The 23,631-nt window shown below is 36.8% G+C and overlaps 2 protein-coding genes across 2 annotated transcripts; one reads left to right on the forward strand and one right to left on the reverse strand.

Moving 5' to 3' along the window:
• The first annotated feature begins 7,533 nt into the window (after positions 1 to 7,533).
• On the forward strand, positions 7,534 to 10,763 carry LOC145044975 (zinc ion binding protein). Its single transcript, XM_078993361.1, has 5 exons — positions 7,534 to 9,240; positions 9,329 to 9,384; positions 9,447 to 9,719; positions 9,816 to 10,313; positions 10,426 to 10,763. The coding sequence occupies exons 1-5, from the start codon at positions 7,623 to 7,625 to the stop codon at positions 10,444 to 10,446; spliced, it is 2,466 nt and encodes an 821-aa protein (XP_078849487.1). The 5' UTR covers positions 7,534 to 7,622; the 3' UTR covers positions 10,447 to 10,763.
• A 3,099-nt stretch (positions 10,764 to 13,862) lies between these two features.
• Positions 13,863 to 16,139, reverse strand: LOC145045053 (Adenine nucleotide alpha hydrolases-like superfamily protein). The gene is made up of 3 exons (XM_078993419.1): positions 15,593 to 16,139; positions 15,271 to 15,389; positions 13,863 to 14,196 (listed from the first exon to the last, which is right to left on the reverse strand). The coding sequence occupies exons 1-3, from the start codon at positions 16,016 to 16,018 to the stop codon at positions 14,046 to 14,048; spliced, it is 696 nt and encodes a 231-aa protein (XP_078849545.1). The 5' UTR covers positions 16,019 to 16,139; the 3' UTR covers positions 13,863 to 14,045.
• Positions 16,140 to 23,631: the final 7,492 nt, after the last annotated feature.

Consider the following 23,631-nt stretch of genomic DNA (forward strand, 5'->3'; position numbering starts at 1 on the left):
CACCCCAGCCTCTTTTGCACTCCCTTTGATGTCCAAAAGCTTTCCCCATCGATTTCAAACCCTAATTTGAGAGTGAGAAGGATCTAAGTGTGTTTTGGAGCTTGGAGAAGAAGGATACTTGAAGCAAGAGTTGGTGGGATCATAGAGGAGCAAAGTGGATTTGATTTCCTTGCTTGTTGGCATCAGATTGAAGGTAAACAGTTGTTTCCTTGACCTTGTTGTGCTTAGATTGTTCATGGATGAAGTTTAGGGCCAAATTGTCATATATGAGTCTCTTTTCGAGTATTGGGCTCAGATCTGTGGTTGCTACTACAAATCTAGATTGGTCTTAACTCATGAACCCGGGCAGTGATAACTTTGGGGCTTGATTGAGAGTATCCTTGCCTTAAACCCCCATTTTAGTTTGATTAGAGCTTGTTGAGCCTTGCATGCACGTGAAGTTGGAAACTTTACATGTGAATCTGACCCTAGGAGTCCAGATCTATGTATGGGAAGCAATGGAATGGCATGTGATCGTCTGGATGAAGATATTACGTATGGAATCGGCGAGTCTGGGAGATGACTCGGCGAGTCGGGCTTGATATCAGTCTTGAGTCGCATAGTAACTCGGCGAGTCACATGGGTAGACTCGATGAGTTGTATGAAGATGGGCAGGAACTCGACGAGTTGGAAGAACAACTCGTCGAGTCTGTTCTTGTACTCGGCGAGTCTGGTCGAAGAGTCCTAACCTTTTCTGGTTGAACGGGGAATCAACGAGTCTTGGGGTGATTCGGCGAGTTGAGTCGCAATATGGGAGTTTTTAGAGCATGGGGACTCGATGAGCCAGCAGGTGGACTCGGCGAGTAGAAACAGTCAAGGAGTTTGACTTTGACTGAGGACTTTGACTTTGACAAAGGGTTGACCAGTTTGACTTCCAAGGGTATGTTGGTAATTAATGGTGTTTATTGGTTTTGGTTATTTGGTAATGATCAGTGGTGGAGTTCGTGTTGGTGGTCGGAGCAGCATGTCTTATTTCATCAAGTCGGCAGTTGCAGGTGAGTTATCCTCACTATATCGACAGGGTCTAATGCACCAAGGCTAACCCTTTATCGGATGGAAATCCGGGTAGTTGTTATGTTATTGCTTTGCTATATGTCTGCATCCTGGTAGTTAGGATGGTATATGTTAGAGACTTGGTCAAGGTCGGAATCTTGGTATATAGGATGATGCTATGTTAGTGACCGGTTAAGTTGGTATCCTGTTTAGAGTGTGTTATGTATGTGATCTGCTAGATCGGTTGTTTAGTGATGAATTGCTATATGCTTATATGTTTATGTGTACATGGTTGGTTGACTGCGGTTGGGTTGAAGCGAGTCCTGCTTTGTGTTGTAGGCCAACATACCCAGGGGGACCAAATATCCTGAAGGCCCAACGAGCGGTCCAGATAGGTTGTAGGCCCCATGAGGGCGGACTAGACGTGTCGAGGCTCGGAGAGTGGACCATGCCGACTGAAGGCCTGACATGGGCGAACCAGTCGTATTGTATACTTAGATAGTGGACCAGGTGGGTTGAAGGCCCGGTACGGGCGAACCAACCACACTGCAGACTCGATGTATGTTGCTAAACTCGGAGGGTGGACTAGGTGGACTTAAGGCCCGGTGCGGCGGACCAGTCACACAGTAGACCCGAAGTGCATGGTTGTTCTGTTTATGATATGATATGTTATATGTATAGTATATGTGGTTGGTATTTTGGGGGTAACTCACTAAGCTTTCGGGCTTATAGTTTTTAGCGTATTGTTTCGGGTATTCAGGAGATTGTGGCAAGGCAAAGGCGTGATCGTACCACTCCTCGGGTTTTATGTATTTATGATGTGGTTCTGGGAAATACTCTAATAATAAATGAATTGAAAACCTTTTTGTAATGAATTAATGAATATGAGTTGTTTTTGAAAAAGTTTAAATTGGTTGAAAATTTTAGACGTTACATATCATCCATCAAAACCAAAACTTCAAAGCCAAGTGAGTTCATACCCCTCTATTTTCGGTTTTCACATGATTTATGGGGGAGAATACAAGTAAAATGTGTAGATCTATGTGTGTTTGTATGGTATGTATGATTTTTTGTGTTTATGTGGTATTTATGTGCCAAAAAATGAAAGGGATTTCGAGATCTATAGTTAAAAGAGGAAAAACATGTGATCTAGGATGTATTACACTTAACAAGTTAAATAAATCTACCATATAAGGGTTAAAATAAACAAGTTACAACATAAAACTCATTATTGGGTTATTTTTGTCAAATAAGCAAAAGTTTGGGGAAAAATAGTCAAAATAGTTAAAATAGAAGCTTTTATGAATAATATGCTTTTCAAAGGACTAGAAATGAAAATTGTAATCTATTCGGCCAAACTTTGGGCTTTTCGGCCCATAGGACCAAAATTGTGAAAAAAATGAATTTTAAGGGGCTAAAATGGTAAATTTTCCAAAACCATGGGTAAAAAGAGTAAATAAATCTATTTCAAGGGTTGAAATGATCCATTTTGCCAAAAAGGATAAAAAATGCAAAGTTTTTGGATTTTGGGTCAAATTTGCAAAAATTGCGATAAGTTTGGACTTAAATTGTCATTTTTTACTAAAGAATGGTTGAATGAGTCAAACCAATATTTTTGAGTCAATTATTTAATTATTAATATATTGGGTAAAAAATACCACATTATAACTTATTAAATTAGAATGAAAAATATACATGTATTTTCGTAAGTATAAAATCGTTATAAAACAATCGACAAACCTTGTGACTTCACGACTTAACAATTGTTCTAACAGAACTCCTGACTTTTGAACTATACAAAACGATTAAACAATGAAACGGTTGGGCTTAAAAGACTCAAATCATGCTTGTTGGGCCTTTGTGGCCCATTAACATGACTTTTTGGCCTAACGAAATTAAGACATGTTTATTGGGACTTCTGTGACCCAGTTACATGTTTAAGGGGAACCTCAATGGCTTTTACATGCTATTGGGCCTCAGTGGCCCATTAGCATTGCTAGTAAGGTCCAAGTAATCAAATACGAATTTGGCCAACGCGGCATTCGTATACTCGACAACCTTAGGTAACATACGGGATTAGTAGGACCTTATGGTTCTCTTATCCTCGTCTGTTAGGCTTACCTTCTATTCAAGTAAACAAAAATCATGTTGTTAATTAAGAGTAATCAAATTCAATTTGGATTAAGTGAGTAATAACGGGCGGCACCTATGAGTGTCGATCGTAGTCTGTAGTTATAACCAGAGTCTCCTGGTTAGAGAGTGAGAGTTTGTGTATAGATCTATACGGGGGGTGACTCCCCAAAACCTGAGATGTTCACTACATTTAGACTTGGCCAGTATAGGGTGACAAAATCTTAAGATTAATTTCGGTGTCCTATAGAATGCTAAGACAGACGAACTAGTCATTATCATGCATGGTTATAACGACTCACATAATAAATCCAATACTATCTGAGTAATCAAAGGAATTCGTAATCATTCGTTGTGATGGTAAAATAATTCAAAAACGATCATACCGTTTTATCGGAAAACATCGGGTTTTCCGAAGAAATCAACATTAATCACTTGTACTTTCAATGACTATGATGCAAAACTTCTCATACATACACGTTTTGAAATCATTCATACATAAACCTATGGATCTTCACATTTTTTGTATAAACAATTGCAGTTTCAGAAAATATCATATTTTCTAGGGTTTATAAACTATACAAAACATTTTCATACCAAGCCTGCTTATGAAATCACCAACATTATATATGTTAACGTTTTCAAAATAACTTGTATTCTCAGGTAACCGTTGAAGCAGGATGAACGAAACAAACTAATGGATATTGTGTTGTATTTTGTTTCATCATACTCTTACTATTTGGCATGTAATATTCAAATACAATACTCGATGTAAACAATGAATGTTGTTATATTGTGTGATGATGATGATGTTATGTTTCAATTATATACTATGTAATGATATTCCAAGATAAAGCACACAACCTCCGAACATTTACGACGTTCCGGTGTGGGGGTGTGACATGATAGGTCTCGGTTTATCCTTTGTTTCTCGATTAACAAAAAGCATCACAACTCCAACTCTTTATGTGATAGAGTAAGGAAACACCTTCACTCCACATATTTCAAGATGTTTTCAACCTTTTTAAAGTATCACTCTAATAACTGATTGGAAACGAAGTATGATTCATCTCTTGATCTAACTATTTCAACAACTTCCTATTCATTTTCGTAGTCATACAATTGTACCAAGATATTCTTCGTGGGTTCAATGGTGATTTAGTTCAAAATTCATTAAGATGATCATAAAACATGATACTAAAGTACTCTCATTTCCTTTCATATTGGAAAAACTTTTATCTTTCTGCCTGACAGATTCTTCTTATTCCTTCTGCTACTCTTTGAATCTCTTTAAAGTATCAGAATTATGCTTAATCTTATAAACACAACCATATTTAATGAAACATTAGTAAATCATGACGAATAGAGTTATCAGCCTTTATGGTGTATCGTATAGTCCACATCAACATATACTAGATCCATTAGTCATTCACTTGACTCACATAAACATGTGATCAATGAATTAGTCATAATTTTCCAATAAATAGGATTCTTATAAGAATTGTACAACACCAAGTATTTGTTCAGTTGGTGATGAAATTTCTTTTAACTTGGTCATTTATGACAATACCACAAGCGATATCATAAGAATCAAATCCACAATTAATATTACTTATATTAGAAATGTAATCAACATTTCATAAAATCTATTACAAGGAAATGTATAAAACAAGGCAAACAAATAAACCAAAATCTCACTTTTTATTGAAAATAAACGAAAAAATTTTGAACTTGTCCTTACAACGCATAAAATGAAAAACTACATTTCTAGAATCTTCGAAGAGTAATAACAATCTATTAAATTATCCTAACTCCGTATTAGCAGAACCAAAATCCAATCATCGAACCATGTGACTAGTGTCCATTTCCTTGATCAGATTTAGCATACTCTACTTAAGCTTCTTTCTTTTTCTCTTAGATCTTGCAATAACATCAAAATGTGATCATCACATCATGTATTAAGAATATATGAATAGGAATTTGCTAAGATAATGGATGTATCTGAAGTAGAGCCACACAACTTGACTTCTCTATCTTTGAGATCTTTCAGGTATTTTGGGCATCTTCACGACGAATGTCCCTTTAATTGGCAATAGAAACACATGGGCTCCTCAGGATTAACATATTTAACTATCTTAGAACTAGCATTTCTCTTTACCATACGATCAAACTGTTTAACCTTGGCCGACCCATTTCCATAGGGAAGAGAAATCTGTTCTGGACAACCATTGTTACCATTGTTATTATCCATGGAAACTTTGGAATTAGACCCTTCAAGCACCTTTGCTTCGCTTGTGACCTTAAGCATTTCTTCTTTAACAACAATCAACACATATGTCAGATCAATTAGGGCCATGTAGATATTCCTCATATGAAAGTTCTCAGTGAACTAACCATATGACGTAGGAAGTGAAATAAGGATCAAATCAATGGCTTTCTCCTATAGGAAAATGACACCCATTCTATCCAATTTTTCAATGTACGATTTCATTTCAAGAACATGCGCACACACATAATTTCCATCTTGATGTCTACATGCCAATAGAGATTGAGTAGTTTCGTATCTTTTAATTCGAGGAAAACGTGACGTTTGGAGTTAATGTAGGAGGAGGTGAAAGAGTTAAAGAAGCATGATGTCCAGTTCCACCATTTCCCGAAAAAGAGAAAACATTTTCACATTGATTAGAAAAGTGGAAGATCATTTCCAGAAGGAAAAAAAGACCATTTCCAAAAGAATGAGGAAGACCATTATTTTCTTGACTTGACATCTATAATGAGAGAAAAAAGAATTCAAGTTAGTTGATTTTAATCCTTAATCATTAACCCATAAATTTTAAATTAAGGCTAGGATCCATATCTTCGATTCGAACTTTGAAGAGGGATGTTGTAATCAAATTCGAATCTATTTTAGGTAGGTAAGGCTTTTATCAATTTCAATCTTATGAAACTCCTAGATCTTTTGAAATTCATTAAATTTAATCAATAACATGCTTAATCTCAGATCATGCTCTCATTTTTGTGACTGGGATGCCGATGATCACAAAAGAGATGTGAATAACCATGCAAACTCGCTTGACAGCCTCGATATCATTTATCATCTCACATTGATATGCCGGTTAACCACACACGCTTCATCAACAGTGATAATTTTTCGAGATGTCCATCATATATCTTTATAGTCCATATTAGTGTGCCGGTTAACCACACACGATTCGTTAACGACATATAAAGTATGATGTGCATTTTTATGGATTAACATACATTTCACATTTTTCCTAAAGTAACTAAGAATGATATTTTTTAAAATAATTTAGTTACTTTATATCATTATACATATTAATGAGATTATGTCATATCAAATCCATTCAACTAACAACCTTCCACCACACAGGAGAGTGGTGGGTGAGAGCGGACACTCATTCAACGGTCATTTTATAGATCGCTTCCTTATAGCATGTTTCGTGAATGAGACGTACTAGAGATTTGACTGATTATTTTTATACATAATATATATATATATATATATATATATATATATATATATATATATATTATTTTAACTATATAGACATAATACATGTTCTAATAAGAAACAAGTTAAAAGCAAATGTTGTAATGGGCCTAAAAATGATCTAAAATCCATTGTAGCTAACTAGTCACGTCATTAACAAGCAGTAGCTCATTACCACTATCAATGACATTATCCAAGAAATCCCTTAATTTTATTTGAAGAAATATGAAAATCGATGAATAAAAGAATAACAAGATTGGAAATTTCAATGAATTTTTGTGGCATTACAGAATAAAATCAATAAAATAATATAAATAGGTTTTATACCATTTTCACATTGCTATTAAAACAAAAAAAAAATACTAAAGATATTTTAACTTAGCGGTATCATATATTATATTTTCTTTTTTAGGTCGATGATTCAAATCTCGTCTATGTGGTAGTTTTAGGAGTAGATTACATTGCTGAATTTTTTTTTTCTTTACTAAAATAGAGTTATTGAAAAAAATATTTATCAATTTAGTATAGTTTAAAAAATATTTATCAAACTAGTATTTCTTTTCATTTTTCTTAATGTTTTTTTATTTTTTTTTATTTTAACATCCCGATTTTCTTTTACTTTTTATTTTTATTCAAAATTTTATTGTTTTTTATTTTTAAAAAGAAAAATAACAATATTTTTATTTCTTTTATTTCTTAAAAAGTAAAAAACATTAAGAAAAACTGAAAAATAATAGAAAATAAAAATAAATATTAGTTGGATAAATATTTTTCAATTGAGATTTGCCCGTAAAAAAACATAAATGGAAAAAGAAAAAGAGAAATGGAGTAATTCCATTTTTTCAGTTTTTATCCTTCTCTTTCCCAAAGTTGGTATTTGTCTACTTTGAAACGTTATCGTCGGAACCTGACCACTTTTTTATGAGCTTGTGGAACTCTGAAAGAAGCCATGGACCCGCCGGAGTTACCTGAGTGCCCGGTCTGCCTCCAGCCCTTCGACGGCGAATCCACAATTCCACGTGTCCTCGCCTGTGGCCACTCTACATGCGAGACATGCCTGATCGACCTTCCAAAACCACCCTTCCCTCGTACCATACGCTGTCCAGCTTGTACCCAGCTTGTCAGCTACCCAACACAAGGTCCTTCTGCCCTCCCCAAAAACATTGACCTACTCCGCGTCTCCTCCTCTCTTCTCCAATCTAACCCCAATTGCCTCAACTCCAAACCTAAAACCCCCACCGTATCATCATCGCCGGACTTCATACCCAATTTTTGGTCTCATGAATTTCACTATAATTGGAAGGAATGGGTCATTCCACGAGACACAATTTCGGTCGACGCGAGTGTAACTCTTGATGAGTCTTTTTTGCTTGGAACAGTTGCAAATTCGGATGCTTCTTCTGGGCCGTTTTCCAGGTGTTCGATGAAAAGACATCAAAAGGTGAGCCTGTTTAAAGTTGGTTCTTTTACTCATAGTAACGAGAATAGATTCAACTACAGTTACCTTGCGAAAGTTATCAGTATTTTATTTAAAATGAGGGATGGCGTATTAGCTGAACTGATGTTGATTCTCTCCTCAAGCTTGAAGGCATATCGAATTTGTACTGCTTATGGGTTGTGGTATAACGAGGAGAACGGGCATTTATATCTTATCTGTGAAAGGAAACATACGACTTTGTTGAATGTTATCGAATCAGACATCCAAGATGATATATCTAGTTTCTCCATGATTGGTATGGAGCTATGTGAAACCATAAGCCAATTGCATGAAACCGAGTTAGTAACTGGATGTGCTTCATTATCATGCTTTGGTATTGATGATTTTGGCCACCTGTTTATCGACCTAAACAATGTGTTCATGGTTGGGCATAGAATTCAAAACATGATCTCAGAGACCTTATCGTTTGCAGAAAATAAAGATAGTAAAAGATTTGAAATGTACACGTTTCCCAGCCCAGAGTTATTATCAGAGTTTGTAAAGAAAAGAGATGTTGACTTGGAGTTTGGCAAGTCAACCATTAGCTATAGTTCAGATGTATGGTCGATAGCCTGCATATTACTTTTGTTTCTAATCGGGAAGTCTTTTGGTGAGGAGACACAAAACTTCTTGTGCAGTTATATATTCGCATTAGTCAATGAAAATGGTGATGATTGTGAAGAGTTATACATGGCATGGTTTGATAAAGTTTGTGGTTTGTTAGATACTAAATTGGGTTCAGACTATGTCTTAATGAAGGATCTGTTGCACAAATGTGTATGTTTGGACCCTGGGACTAGACCAGTTGTGACTGACCTTTGGAAATCCATGAGGGAATTGATTATCAAACCAAAGTTTGAGGTAATGAGAAGTTTGGAGGAGAAAGTGATAAACAAAAGCACCTGTCACTGTTTGCTTCTAGGAGACCTGTCATTGCCATTAAAGAAACCTGATAAAGTTGATAAGAATGGTTTTAAAGATGGAGACTTGGTGGTGGAGAGTGGCGTCATTGAGGGTATTCTTGAGAATTCCATAAAATGCACTGATTTGAAAGGTCATCTCGATTGCATATCTGGATTAGCTGTTGGAGGTATGTTTTTGGCAATTTTAAATACCATGAAAATGTGGTTTTAGTATTTACTATTTAGTGGAGATGATTTGGTTTAAATTTTTTGTAGGGGGGTTTCTTTTCAGCTGCTCATTTGATAAAACAGTGAACGTATGGTCTCTCCAGGTATGCATCATGATTACATTTACATACATGGAAATGATGGATTAATGAAATACATAACACAGGGTCTTAATCATGTACATACATTCAAGGGTCATGAACATAAGGTAATGGCTATCGTTTATGTAAACAGAGAAGCTCCAATATGCATAAGTGCTGATAATGGAGGTGAGATTTTAATCTGGGCCATTAAAGTTCCATTTGAGGAGAATGCTTTCAAAAGACTGAATGAGGAAAAAGATTGGCGCTACAGTGGTATTCATGCCTTGGCTGTTTCTGAAGCTGGATATTTTTATACAGGCAGTGGGGACAAGACAATAAAAGCCTGGTCAATGCATGTAAGGGCATTTACGTCTTTTGCACATATGAAAGTACTTCTTTTTTTTTTTTTTTTTTTAATACATTTATGGCTTATTCTCGTAATTAAATGTCAGGATTATAGTTTGAGATGTAGTATGAGTGGTCACAAATCAGTGGTGTCGACATTGGCAGTTTGTGATGAGGTTCTTTACAGTGGAAGCTGGGATGGAAGCATTCGGTTATGGTGTTTAAGTGATCACAGTCCTTTAGCGGTGTTAGGGGAGGAAGAAGCAGCAGCATCACCATCACCTTTTGGCTCTATTTTGTGTCTTGCTCTTCATAACCAGACTCTTGTTGCAGCTCATGAAAACGGATACATAAAGGTATGGAAGAAAGACGTGGCTTTGAAGCCCATTTCAGCACACATGAGCTCCATTTTCTCAGTTTGTATGGAAGGAGAATGGTTGTTCAGTGGTGGTTGGAACAAAACTGTTGTTGTACAGAAACTATCTGGTGATGATGATGATGATGATGCTACAGAAATTGGAAGTATTTCTGGTGATTCGGTTGTCACTGCATTGCTTTATTGGCAGGGAAAACTTTTTGTTGGCCAGGCTGATAGAATAATCAAGGTCTCAAATATCATTACTTGTTGCATATATATATATATATATATATATATATATATATATATATATATATATATATATATATATATATAAAGTTTACAATTTTTTTTTGTAGGTATACAGTTTTGGAGGATGATTTGGAATCTATGAAGGAGAATAGTTGAAAAGCTTCTTCATGGTATGGTTATGACTTATGACTTATGAGGTTATAAGGTGAGTGGCAGTATTGTATTTGTATGAGGATATAACTATTTTGAAGATTTTAAAATGTGTACATATAAACATATGCGTATACCCACATAAATAGCAATGTATATACAAACATAAACTGATATGCACGCAAACACATATACCCTTATAAATACATGTAGTCTATACACATACGCTTAAACACACATGTACATTGTTCGTAAGCATACACAAAAGAAATATATGAGAAATTGTTTCGAAGTATAGTGGCGACAAATTATTAAGTGTATGAGGTGAGTTTGTGCTCGAAAAATCAATATTGGTGTTGGAGTGTGATGTTATTGGTTTTGAGTGATGTGTTTATACACTACCAAGTCTAGCGATTTTGTTTGTTTTGTATTTAAATAATTTGTGGTATGTGGTTTTATTAAACAGAATGATTGGCAATTTTTAATCGGTTTTTATTATTGGATTTGATTTAATATTTTATGAGTTGGTGTTTGTTTAATTGTTTTCTTGTTTGTTTTTCGATGCATCTGTTACAATTTATGCTCGAATGTTGATGGTCCGTTCAAGATATGGGGTTTTGGCATGTTTATTTGAAATAAAAGGGTTATGATTTATTTATAAGGGTAAGAAACTATATATTATATCCCACATGTAGCATTGATCATTGTAATCTTAATATTAAGAAACTACGATATTCTTTATGCAATTTATATAATACAGTATTAGATAACTGTCATTTGGAACAATTTTAATTTCTTTTATCAAACTTTATTTCCTTAAATATAAAATTGGTTTTCAATAAGTTGAGTGAGAAAATTCTTTTTAATGAATTATTTTTTTAAGCAACCCCTTATTTGAACCTCATGGCTGATGATGTTGAAGCCTTTGTTATGCATTTCTTCCATCACTCTTCCATTCCGAAGGGGTGTAATGCTTCCTTTTTTATCATTATCCCCAAAGTTAATGACCCAAACATCATCACTCTTCCATTCCGAAGGGGTGTAATGCTTCCTTTTTTATCATTATCCCCAAAGTTAATGACCCAAAGATCACGAAAGATTATAGACCTCTTAGTCTCATTGGTTGTAAATACAAAATTATTGGTAAACTTTTAGCTAATAGATTGGGAGAGGTGATTGATATTGTTGTGAGCTTGGATTATCTGCTTTTTTTTAAATGTATACAAATTTTAGATGGTCCATTCCTTCTAAATGAAGTGGTGTCTTGGACTAAGGAGACTGGAAATCCACTTCTGTTCTCTTTAAGGTGGATTTTGAGAAGGCTTACAAATCTTTATCGTGAGATTATCTTTTAGAAGTCATGCAGATTATGAGATTTGAACCTAGGTGGTGTGAGTGGATAAAAGAATTATTGGTCTCGGTTAGGGCTTCGGTTTTAGTAAATGGATCGCCTACTGACGAATTCCAGATTCATTGTGGCTTGAGGCTGGGGGGTCCTTTTTGAACCACGTTGCTATGTTCAAGGCTCGTGCTAACAATGTTTTTAGGGGAATTTCTGTTTCAAGGATTCAGATTTCCCATTTTTTTTACGCGGATGATGTTATGGTTATTTCTACCTAGGACTAGGAGAATGTCTTCTGGATTATTCGCATCCTTCGATTTTTTTTATGGCTTCAAGGCTAAAAATCAATTTGCTTAAGAGCAAATTGATTGGACTGGGTGTTTCCTATACCCGGGTTACTAGTGTGGCGAATAGGGTTGGGTGTGATGCTGCTCAGCTTCCGTTTATTCATCTTGGAGTTCCGGTGGGTCAGATTATGACTCGTGTTTCTGCTTGGACCTTTCTTTCTGATAGGTTTTGGTCTAGACTTTCCAGTTGGAAGGTGAAAACCCTTTCCATTGGAGGAAGGCTTACTTTGGTGAAGGTTGTTCTAGGTTCGTTAACTTCCTTGCTCCTATTTCGGTTTTGTCTTCTTTAGAGGTTTTGAGGGTAAGGTTTTTTTGGGTGGAGATCTAGATGAGAGACATATGCATTGGGTTAGATGAGATAGAGTTTTAGCTGCTAAAAATGAGGGACGCTTAGGATTTGGGAGCCTTTATTCGTTTAATAGGGCTATGATGATTCGGTGGTGGTGGAGATTTCATCATTACCTAAATATGTTGTGGGTTCGTCTTATTAAATCTTTGTATGACTATGATGGTGGTTGAAGATCCTTAATCATGACTAGAGTTGGTACAGATCCCTGGAATGGAGTTATTTGTATGCTTGGTTAGCTTAGAGGCAGAGGTATCGATATTCGGTCTCTATGTCCTATTCGGATTATGGATGCTCGCCACACGTATTTTTGACAAGACATTTGGATGGGGAAGAGTCACTTGCCACCACTTTTCACAGGATTCATGCTTTAGATACTTTTAGCCATTTTTGTGTCAATGATCAGATGTTTAAGGGTTGGGACGCGACTACTCTGAGACATGATCCTAAAGGTGGAGTTGAGCGGGAGCAGTGGGAAGGGTTACTTACGATTGCTCGGAATATTCGACTTCAGTTGATGCCTAATAGATTGCGTTGGATTATTGATACCGACGATATGTTTTATGTTTCTTGTGCTCATGGCTTTATAGATGGTAATACCGTAATATGTTTTTTTACAGGTGGTGACGTGATCAGGTGGAATAATTGGGTTCCGATTAAGATTAATATTCTTATATGGAGGATTCAACTGCTTAGTATTCCCACTAGAGAGAGATTCTCTCACAAGGGGGCTATGGTAGAATCGATTCTTTGCCTATTTGTTCTAGCAATGTGGAGACTATTGAGCATTTGTTCGTAGGTTGCACTGATTTTTTTAAGATTTGAAGACATATTGCTATTTGGTGGGGTATCCAGGTGTTGGGGCAGATCTCAATTCATTCCCTGATATTGTGGTATGATTCTATTTCTATTAGAAGAGGCCAACAACAAGCCGTTTGATGTAGTAGTTTTGACTACTTTTTGGTGCATTTTTTGAGCGAATAACCCTTTTAAATCTTTTATTTTTGATGAGGATGTTTATAGAACATTTTTTTGGATTAGTAATAGATGTAGGAAAGCCAAGTTGATTTGAAACTCTTGGCTCCATAATCCTATGTATACCACAATTTTAATGTAATTCTTTTCAAGCTTCTTGCTAGTTTTTATAATAAATTATCCACTATTTTAAAAAAAATATAACTCAAACTTTTATTTGAAATTTTGAACCAACGTTGGTTTCTATGGAACATGAGGTGGGTTTTCATTTTAAAGAAAATCATATTTGAACACATGAAAAACAAAAACTCGCCAATTTCATATAATCTTTATTAGAAAAAAAATATATATGAAATATGCATTAAAAACAAAAAACAAATACAGTTGTGGGCTGAAATTATTATACAATAGAATTAGAATAGTTAGCGGTTTATGGAATGACATGAGTTTTATTTGTTGGGTACTAACACTACATTAGTTCATCAACATCTGCATCATACACATACACATACATTCATATTACACCTATGAGACTTTTAATTAATTAGACCATAATTAATCAAGTAACTAAGCCAATAACCAAAAATCCTTACGCCATCTTGTGCTAATCAGATACCCACCGATCCCTTTGCTCTGCTTCCTGACTCCTATTGTCAAACATTCCACCGTGTTGATACATTGCTCCACAAACTTCTCTGTGCTGCTCATCCCTCCCAAGCTACAACAAATACCAAAAATACTTTACCTTTTTTATAATCAATCAATATATACGTAATATACTTTACTTTTACTTGAAATAGTAGCATACTTATTATTCAAATTTTCAATGTAAAAGGACACGCCAAAATGATGTTCTTCTCTGTATATTCCCGCTTTTTTGAAATTATTAACAAGACAAAACATTCAGTCAGCTTTTTCATAAATAGTTATGTCTTCTTTTCTTTATGTTGATTTATACAACTCAACTTTTAATCAAACTCGTTAACGAGGTACGTACCAATGTTACTTGATATCGACAGTCTTATTAAAAAAAGTGATGCTATTTTTTTTTTTTTAATAGCATAAGATAAAAAGTTGTAAAGTATTGGATTTGACCCGGTTTATTTTTTAAATACAATCACAGTTTGCATTGAAATCGACTATTTTTCAATTAACTTCAATCATCATACATTATTGTAATTTACCAGTTTCACTATTTTACACTTTTTTTTTTGCATTAAAGTCTTAACAATAAATGCACCGTCATTTAAGTGTTAGAAATAAATCAAATAATAGACCAATAGAGCATCATCGTTCACAAATTTTACCTTTTTCTTGTGTAAAGCATTCATATCTACAAAATGGTCCCTCAATTTTGATAACTTGTTTACTTTAACTTCATTTAAATGTATGCTGGTTGTATTAATTACTACATTAGAATTAGTTTTGATGTTTTAGTAAATGTACTGAAAATGTAATTTTTTCTTTTTGTTATTTAATGAAATATTTCTTTTGGATAATAAGAAAATTTAGTTTTGTTAAATGGTATAGTAATATAATTTATCAAATCACTTGAAAAATATAAAATGTGGGGATAATGTGAAAGTAAATGTATATAATCAAAGTATCAAACAAAACAAGAAATATACTTTAGAATATTTTTTTTTGATGTAAAATATAGTGCAATATATTGCTAATGAATTATTGTTTTTATAAATAATATCCACCAAAAATCAGTGATGGGATGGAATAGATTCACCTTCACAAAAACTATGTGGTAGGAGGAAGATGAAAGAGAGATGAAGAGACAAACCATTGAAGGAATGAAGAACTCTTTTGACCCAAAACAAGCACCGACACCTCTAGCTTCTTCACTTGGCTCACAACTGTGGCCAGCTTTGGACCTTCAATCACCAATGCTTCCACTTCCACCTGTTGACAAATCCAGTCACCATGTTCAGAAACGCCATAGATTTCAGTTCAGATCTCATATTGCTCACAAACAAAATGGGGAAATAAAAATGAGAATCTGTCGCCGTCAACCAAACTGGTGTAACGCAGATAAAACTATCCCCAAAATCAATGTGACAGAAATGTTTAAGATCTAGAATATGCAGATCCGTAAGCAATTTTACCTCAGGTTTACAGGCCTTGCAGAGGGTACCAAGCGAGGTAACCAAAAGATTTGTAGGAGCCGAAGAAGAAGAACCACCTTGACTTTCCTTGTTCAAATTAGGGCTAATCTGAAGAAGAGTAAGCATATCCCCTTTATTGGCGACATGTGTAAGCGCCCACAACATAGCATGCTTGGAATGCAACGATTGATCCACTACAACCATGACTCTCTTCCTCTTCTCCATCATCCCGGTAGTACCAGATCCCGAGCGTCCAGCGTTACTTCCGTACATCCCAACACCTTCCATCTGCATCAAATGCGACTCCCTGTAGCTGCTGCTAGCTTTTTTATTGGAAGTACTGTATCCACCCCATCGCTTGGATGTTGATTTCCAGCCTTCTTTTTCACTGAGTTGCCTTAGAAACGATGATTCTGAGGTCGGCATTCTACTCAGAAGCCGGTAGTACAATGGATTGAAGGCCGATGTAAATGGGGTACAAGGAGGAACAGGTGTGTGTGGGTGTGTGTGAATATGAGTGTGTCAGTGAGAAAGAGCGGGTGGAGGGTCACAGGGGTGTAAATATATATAATAAGAAGAGTTGTTGTGTTTGTATGCGATTGATAATAAGGTTGTGGCGTGTGGGAAAACAACAACTTTGACCGTACCCGGTAATCCAGTGCGTTTGTGTGAAATAGAGAGATGGACAGAGTTTTCCTCATGTATTTCTACTAATTCTTTAATACTATTTTAAAAATTGTACTATTTCTAAATATATTTGATAATTTTATATCCTTTATACCCATCACGACATTTCAAAAAACTTTTCTCATCCTATTTCCGATAAGAACAAACACATAACTACTATTTCAAATACAATATAATAATTATTGTCTCTCAAAAATATAATAATCATAAGATATTGTTGTTTTTATATGTAATAGGGTTTATGTAGTGTAAAATATGTAATAGTATTTGTGTATTATGTATGATATCTACTTTAATGTATTTAATGTATAATAACATCAAATACATGTTCTATATAAAATAATGTAAAATTAGAAATATTATTGACCAACAAAAAGTTATTTCATTCTTTGTTGTTTGTAAAATATTACCTATATAATGATTATTGATCATATGAAATAACAAAATTTATGAAATGAAGTTACTAACCAATTTATTTGTTGAAGTTTCTAACTTCTCAAGATCACATACCCTAAAGAAACCATAAAAATATCATACAAGAATTTGATAAGGAGAAGAATATCGTAAAATTTAAAGATCAAGATCAGGTACCCTTTTATTTATCATTTTTAATACTTTATAATTTTTATTTTTAAATATTTTTATATTATTATTTTGAAGTTTATATTTCGGTATCAAAGCTAGATTATGATGTTTATATCTAATGAAAATATAAATGAATCTATAATCATTACTAATGAAGAAAATGAATCATGATGTATACTAGATGCACTATTTGGTAAATATAGTAAAATAAATAAAGATGTTATAAGAAAACAAACTTCGCAACATTAAGCTTCATCGTCAGCCACCAGTAGTAGGGTTTTAGGTCCCTATACATTTTAGTGCTACCGGGATGAATTGAGTACATGGTCTTGTGCGCTTCTTCCATCAGAAGATCTCTTATTCCTTTCGTCTTAGGTACCCAAATCCAATTTTGGAATACCTTCAGTCCTTGACTGTTTGTACCGAACACTAACATTTTGCCCAAACGTTCTTCCTTCCGGTCAGTCTTCTTTGAAGCTTCTTTTTGAGTTTTCCTGATACTTTCCACAATCGTTGAGACAAATTCTATTCTCAATGCTCTTGGCCTTTTTTCTCTCAAGGTTAACTTTTTGACTGAGAGCATCAGCGACAACTTTTGCTTTACCGGGGTGGTAAAGTATCCCACAGTCGTAGTCCTTGAGTAACTCTAGCCAGCATCGTTGCCTCATATTCAATTCCTTCTGATTAAAAAGATACTAGAGACTCTTATGATCAGTGAAAAGTTTGCACTTTGTGCCATAGAGGTAATGCCTTCAAGGCAAAAACTACCGCTGCCAACTCCAGATCATGAGTGGGGTAGTTCTTTTCATGCTCCTTTAATTGTCGAGATGTGTATGCTATCACCTTTTCTCTTTGGGTCAGAAAACAACCCAACCCGACTCCAGATGCATCACTATAGAACACAAAATCTTCAACTCCATCCGGTAGAGAAAGAATCGGTGCTTCACACAATTTCTTCTTTAGCTTCTCGAATGCTTTTCGTGCCTCTCACTCCACGTATACGTAGCTCCTTTGTGGGTCAAAGTTTTCAATGGAGCAGCTATCGAAGAAAAGCCTTGGATAAATCATCAGTAATATCCAACTAATCCCAAAAAGCTTCGAATCTTTGTGGGACTTTTTAGTAGTTCCCACTTCATCACCGCTTCGATTTTTGTTGGGTCAACCATTATCCCTTCTTGGTTAACCACATGATCCAAGAATTGGACTTATCGGATCCAAAAATAACACTTGGAGAACTTTGCATACAACTTATCATTCTTCAAGACTTCCAACACTTCTCGTAGATGCTGGTCATGCTCCTCCTGGCTCTTTAAGTAAATCAGAATGTCATCTATGAACACTATCATGGATTTATCGAGGAATGGTTTACAAACCCTGTTCATCAAATCCATGAATGTTGCTGGAGCATTGGTTAGTCCAAACGATATAACCAAGAACTCATATTGTCCATTTGTTCTGAATGCAGTCTTCTCGATATCCTGCTCTCTCACCTTCAGCTGATGATATCCTGACCTAAGATTGATCTTTGAGAAATATCTCGAACCTTGCAACTGATCGAATAGGTCATTAATCCTTGGAAAAGGGTACTTGTTCTTTACCGTTGTCTTGTTCAACTCTCTGTAATCTATGCATATTCTCATGCTTCCATCTTTCTTCTTCATGAATAACACCGGAGCTCCCCATGGTGATGAACCAGGTCGAATGAAGTTGTTGTCCAACAACTCCTGAAGTTGCGTTATAAGCTCCTTCATCTCTGTCAGTGCTAATCGGTATGGTGCTTTTGCTATCAGTGTTGTTCCTGGTAACAAGTCTATTTTGAACTCTACTTGTCTATCAGGCAATAATCCAGGAAGATCTTCGGGAAAGACTTATGGATAGTCACACACCATTGGTGTATTCTATACCTTCTTATTTTCCTTCTTAGCATCAATCATAAATCCCAAATATGATGCACATCCCTTGGATAAACATTTGCTCGCTTTCATGAGGGAGATGATTCCTGAGTTTATTCTGCGTTTGTCCCCGTACACCATAAATGACTCTTTCTCGGGTAGGTTTACCCTTACTATCTTCTTCCTGTAAAGTATCTCAGCGTCGTTGGCGCTAAGACAATCCATACCCAAAATGATGCCGAAACCGTTCAACTCTATGGGCAACAGATCTTCGTGGAATTCGTTTCCGTTTAAGTCAATGACGAAGTTCTTAATACAATCACTAACATGTGCAAACTTACCACTAGCAACTTCTACAATCAGGGCATTATCTAGTTTTTCTACGGGCAATGCTAGTTTCCCACCAAACTTATGCAACACAAATGAGTAGTTTGCTCCGGAATCAAAGAGTATATTGGCAGGCAAACCATTTACAAGAAAGGTACCTGAAGCGACATATGTTGCCTCCTTTGCAGCCTCGAGCGTCATCTGGAAGGCTCTTGCCTTCGACTTCGGTGGAATGTTGGGTCTTCCTGCCTCTTTCTTCTTCGGGCAGTCCCTTGAAATGTGCCCTTCCTCGTTGTACTCATAACATACCTTCTTAGTGAACGTGCACTCGTTGGCATAGTGTCCGGGCTTTCCACACTTGAAACAGGTGACCCCTCCGTCACATTTCCCTTGGTGTTTCTTCTTGCATTTGTCGCACCATTTTGATTCGGATCCTCCTCCTCTCGAACCAGACTTCGAGAATTTACTCTTATTGTTGGACCTCGAGGATCCATCAAATTTCCTTTTCTCTCAAACCTCGGCCCTCTTCAGACCCCTTTCCTTCTATTGGGTCTCCACATTCTTAACTGCTCGAATCGCTGATTTTAGAGTGGTTGCCATCTTGACCGTCGGGCCAAAGTCGGTTGGCAGTCCATTTGCGAACCTCTCAATTTTGGAGAGTTCGGTTGGCACCAGGTATGGAAATAACTTTATCTTCTTAGTGAATGCAATAGTATAGTCATCAATGCTTATCCTACCCTTCTTCAAGTTTTGGAACTCATTGTTCAAATCAATCAGATCTAGCTCTGAACAGTACTGCATCTTCAGTTGTTCCAAGAACTCTTCCCATGACATTTTTAGGGCTTTTCCTCATGACATCGTATCTGCCAATTGTTGGATTAGATGTCTAGTCCCATAACTATTATTGGTATGTACTTGACCCGATAGTAGCATGGTCCATTTGGGTTGCATATCATTAGGACAATTTGTTAGGATGGAGTCTTGAGAGAAGGTTATATATGATTTATTAATATATTATAAGTAGTAATATTAATATGAAATCATATGGTTTTAACTAGTATGAAGAAGTTATGATTTTTCGAAGTTTCGGCTTAGCGGTGTACAGATCGAAATTTGAATATTAGATCGAGCGGTTTTTAGCCGACACAACCTAAACGAGAATTGAAGATCTCCTTATTTGTAGTGTAAGGATAAAAAGACAGACGACACGGGCATCGGATGAAGAAGTTATGAATTTTTAATTGACCAATCCAGTCCCGGCCTGTTAAAAAAATAAAATTTAAAATAAAGTCAAAATTAGCCGACGGAGTCTAAACGCAAGTTGTAGAGTATGTTCCCGCCTTCGTGTGGATATAAAGAACGTCGAAAACAGAGCTCGTATGCGAAATTTATGATTTTTTATAAGTCGGGAGGGTGCTGTGCAAGTTTGGGTGATGTGGCGCGATCACAACCGTTTCTTCCTCCCCAAGGCTAGCCACCAGATGGTGACACGTGGCACATTACGCCCAACATAATTTTGAGTACGCTCAACGTAACCATTACGCTTAGCGTAATTTTTAAGTACGCCCGGCGAACTCGGCGCTGGCAGCCTATAAATAAAGGCGCAAATCTCCCATTTTCTTCACAACTCTCCACTTCTTTACTCCCAAATACCCCCAAACCTTCCAGGTTTTTCCTAGCACCTCCAAGGTGTTAGAAGCAAGTCCCAGAGCACCGGGAAGCTCCGAGAGGAGGAGCCTTTCGGCTTGGGAACGTTGCTCCAGCAAAGCCCGGTTTTCAATAAAACCCGTTGTAAGTGAGCTACGCCTACGCTATTTTTAATATAGCTTTCAAATAATTATAGTAATGTTATTAGGTCCTTAAAATAATTATTTGGGCTATTATTATGAGTTATATTGAGTGTTATTTAACTCTTATATAATAGTAATAATATTCAGACTATTAATTTGTCGCGGTTATCGTTAGACTAAACTCTAGTGGTATTGATACTAGGTTTTATCGAAGGAAAATTGTTTTGAGAGCATCGAAGCACTGTCCAAGTGTTGAGTCACCACCTTTCAGGTGAGTGCATAGTACCTTTCATCTTACACATAGATATGAAGTATTTAATATAAATTACATACTATGTGTGCATATTGTCTGAATGCTTGCTGTCTATGCTGGGTGAAATATTTTTATACATGTTTTAAATGATTTAAACTGTATATGTATTTTATATCTACAAAATATGTTGGGTAAAACATGGGTAGATGAAATAGTTTTTGTTTGAAAACAACACGATGAAAGACATCAATGTTGATAGTGATCCAGTCATCTAGTGGAGTATAGATGACGACCATGGACGATACTAGACAGTCCAGTGGAACGCTAGCAAGCTCGTAACCTATATGTGTTTTTGAACTAGGTGCTCATTAGACATTTTTTAACTGAGTGTGTTCACTAGGTATTTTTGAACTGAGTGTGTTCACTAGGTATTTTGAACTAAGTGCGTTCACTAGCTACTTTTGAACTAAGTGTTTACCAGTTGTTTTGGACTACGTGTTCACCAGTTGTAACCTATAAGCCTTGGTAACGATGGACTTCGTGCCAATAGTAGCACCTGGTTCCTGGTATGTAAATCTTGATTGAGTATTTTTCCTTTTAAGCCTTGGACTCGGCGAGTCATAGGTCCGACTCGCCGAGTAGGGACGGGACTCGGGACACGTTTAAGTTGGCGACTCGGCGAGTCCATATCCTGGACTCGGCGAGTCACCGCTGTTGGATGAAACCCTAAGTTTTAGGGGTTTGCACCCTATTTAATCCCCCTTTCCACCCCAAGCCAGCCCCCATTCACCCTAAGAGCCATATACCTCGTTCTAAGCCTTGTTTTGTGGATTTGAAGCCATTTGGTGTGTCCTCTTGGAGATTGGAGTGTGTAGGGAAGGAGATCAAGAAGAATAAGAGGAGGTCAAGCACTTGGGAGCAATTTCTGAGTGATATCTAAGGTATGGCTCGTTTTCCCCCTTGTCTGCATGCTTATGGCCCCATTAAAGTCCATCATGGCTCATTTCCAAGCTTGTATGTGCATAATATTTCGAAATCAGTTGATTGGTCCCTAGATCCAAGCATAGTTGAGCTCCAGGAGCTCAAATCCACTACCTTTATGAGCCCATATTGCATATATACCTTATATCTACTCTTTTGGTGCATTTTTAACCCTAAAACCCCCATAGATGGATATCTACACGTAAAGTTGGAAACTTTACGTGTTATTCATGCTCTAGGAGCCCAGATGAATGACATGGATTGGATTCGAGCAAAATCACATTTTTTAGCTCTTGCATGGAGCGGACTCGGCGAGTCGCTCATCTGACTCGACGAGTCTAGTCGCGAGTCTCCGGGTTTGTCCCCTTTTTGTTATGTCAAGTCGCGTGGTGAGTCCAGGAGGGACTCGTTGAGTAGGAAGCCAAAACTCACCCATAGTGGAACTCGGCGAGTCGATGCCCAGACTCGGCGAGTTCAAGGCAATCTCCTTAGATCAAGATCAAACTCGGCGAGTTGTTCATACAACTCGGCGAGTCACAGTATAACTTGTTCTTCGGATGAAGATGAACTCGGCGAGTTGTTCATACAACTCGGCGAGTGGGATGAAGGACTTGAACATCAGTTTAGAAGAAGAACTCGTCGAGTAGACGCCTAACTCGACGAGTAGAAACAGAATTCCGGTCAGTCGTTTGGACATGGACTCGGCGAGTCGGGTCAACTGGAAGTTGACTCTGACTTTGACTTAGGGCATGATTAGGGGTAAAATGGTCATTTTACCTAAAGGTCAGTTAGCAGTGTTTGACTAAGTGTTTGGTGGGAATACAGCCGGAGGATTTCTGGAACAGCAGCAGCAGCAGTCAGACTATTCCCACGAAGATCAGCAGGTACTCCGAGGTGAGTTACCTTCCAGCAGCGGTGGGTCTAAGGCCACAATGCCGGCGCACCAGTAGGAGTTGTATGATTAGATGATTGTCTCTGTGATATTCATCTAGGGTTGCTACTACCTGTGATATGTTTATGTGTTTGTATGATATGATGCTATGTGCTATTGATAGTAAGGGAGATAGTCCCCAGGTTGCCGGTCGATAGGGCCGAAGGGGCAGTTATGCCCAGCCATGCTAGATAGACTATGTGATATATGTGCTATGTGGTAGTAGTAAGGGGGGTGAAATAGTCCCCGGTACCCGGTCTAGAGGACCGAAGGGGGGCCAACACCCAGATATGCTAGGCAGTATCCAGTCGAGAGGATCGAAGGGGAGGCCAGCACCCAGATATGCTAGGCAGTATCCGGTCAAGAGGACCGAAGGGGTAGGTCGGGCACCCAGATATACCTGACAATTTATGTATGTTATGTGATTGTATGGTTTGTGGTACAATGGGGGAACTCACTAAGCTTTCTGCTTACAGTTTACAGTTTTGGTTTCAGGTACCTCTTCATCGAAAGGGAAGGAGCTGGCTCGGTAACGGCACATCATGCACACACATTGGGTTCCGCATTTGTTAGATTTCCTTGGGATTTATACT

The sequence above is a fragment of the Lactuca saligna genome, chromosome 1 (genome assembly GCF_052625555.1).
Source record: "Lactuca saligna cultivar CGN05327 chromosome 1, ASM5262555v1, whole genome shotgun sequence".
Lineage (NCBI taxonomy): Eukaryota > Viridiplantae > Streptophyta > Magnoliopsida > Asterales > Asteraceae > Lactuca > Lactuca saligna.

Coding starts and splice junctions, on each gene's coding strand:
- LOC145044975 (XM_078993361.1), top strand. CDS start 7,623: ATGGACCCGCCGGAGTTACCTGAGTGCCCGGTCTGCCTCCAGCCCTTC. Junction 9,241..9,328: donor ATCTGGATTAGCTGTTGGAG/GTATGTTTTTGG, acceptor AATTTTTTGTAG/GGGGGTTTCTTTTCAGCTGC. Junction 9,720..9,815: donor TAAAAGCCTGGTCAATGCAT/GTAAGGGCATTT, acceptor ATTAAATGTCAG/GATTATAGTTTGAGATGTAG.
- LOC145045053 (XM_078993419.1), bottom strand. CDS start 16,018: ATGCCGACCTCAGAATCATCGTTTCTAAGGCAACTCAGTGAAAAAGAA. Junction 15,390..15,592: donor GCAAGGCCTGTAAACCTGAG/GTAAAATTGCTT, acceptor ATTTGTCAACAG/GTGGAAGTGGAAGCATTGGT. Junction 14,197..15,270: donor AGTTCTTCATTCCTTCAATG/GTTTGTCTCTTC, acceptor TATTTGTTGTAG/CTTGGGAGGGATGAGCAGCA.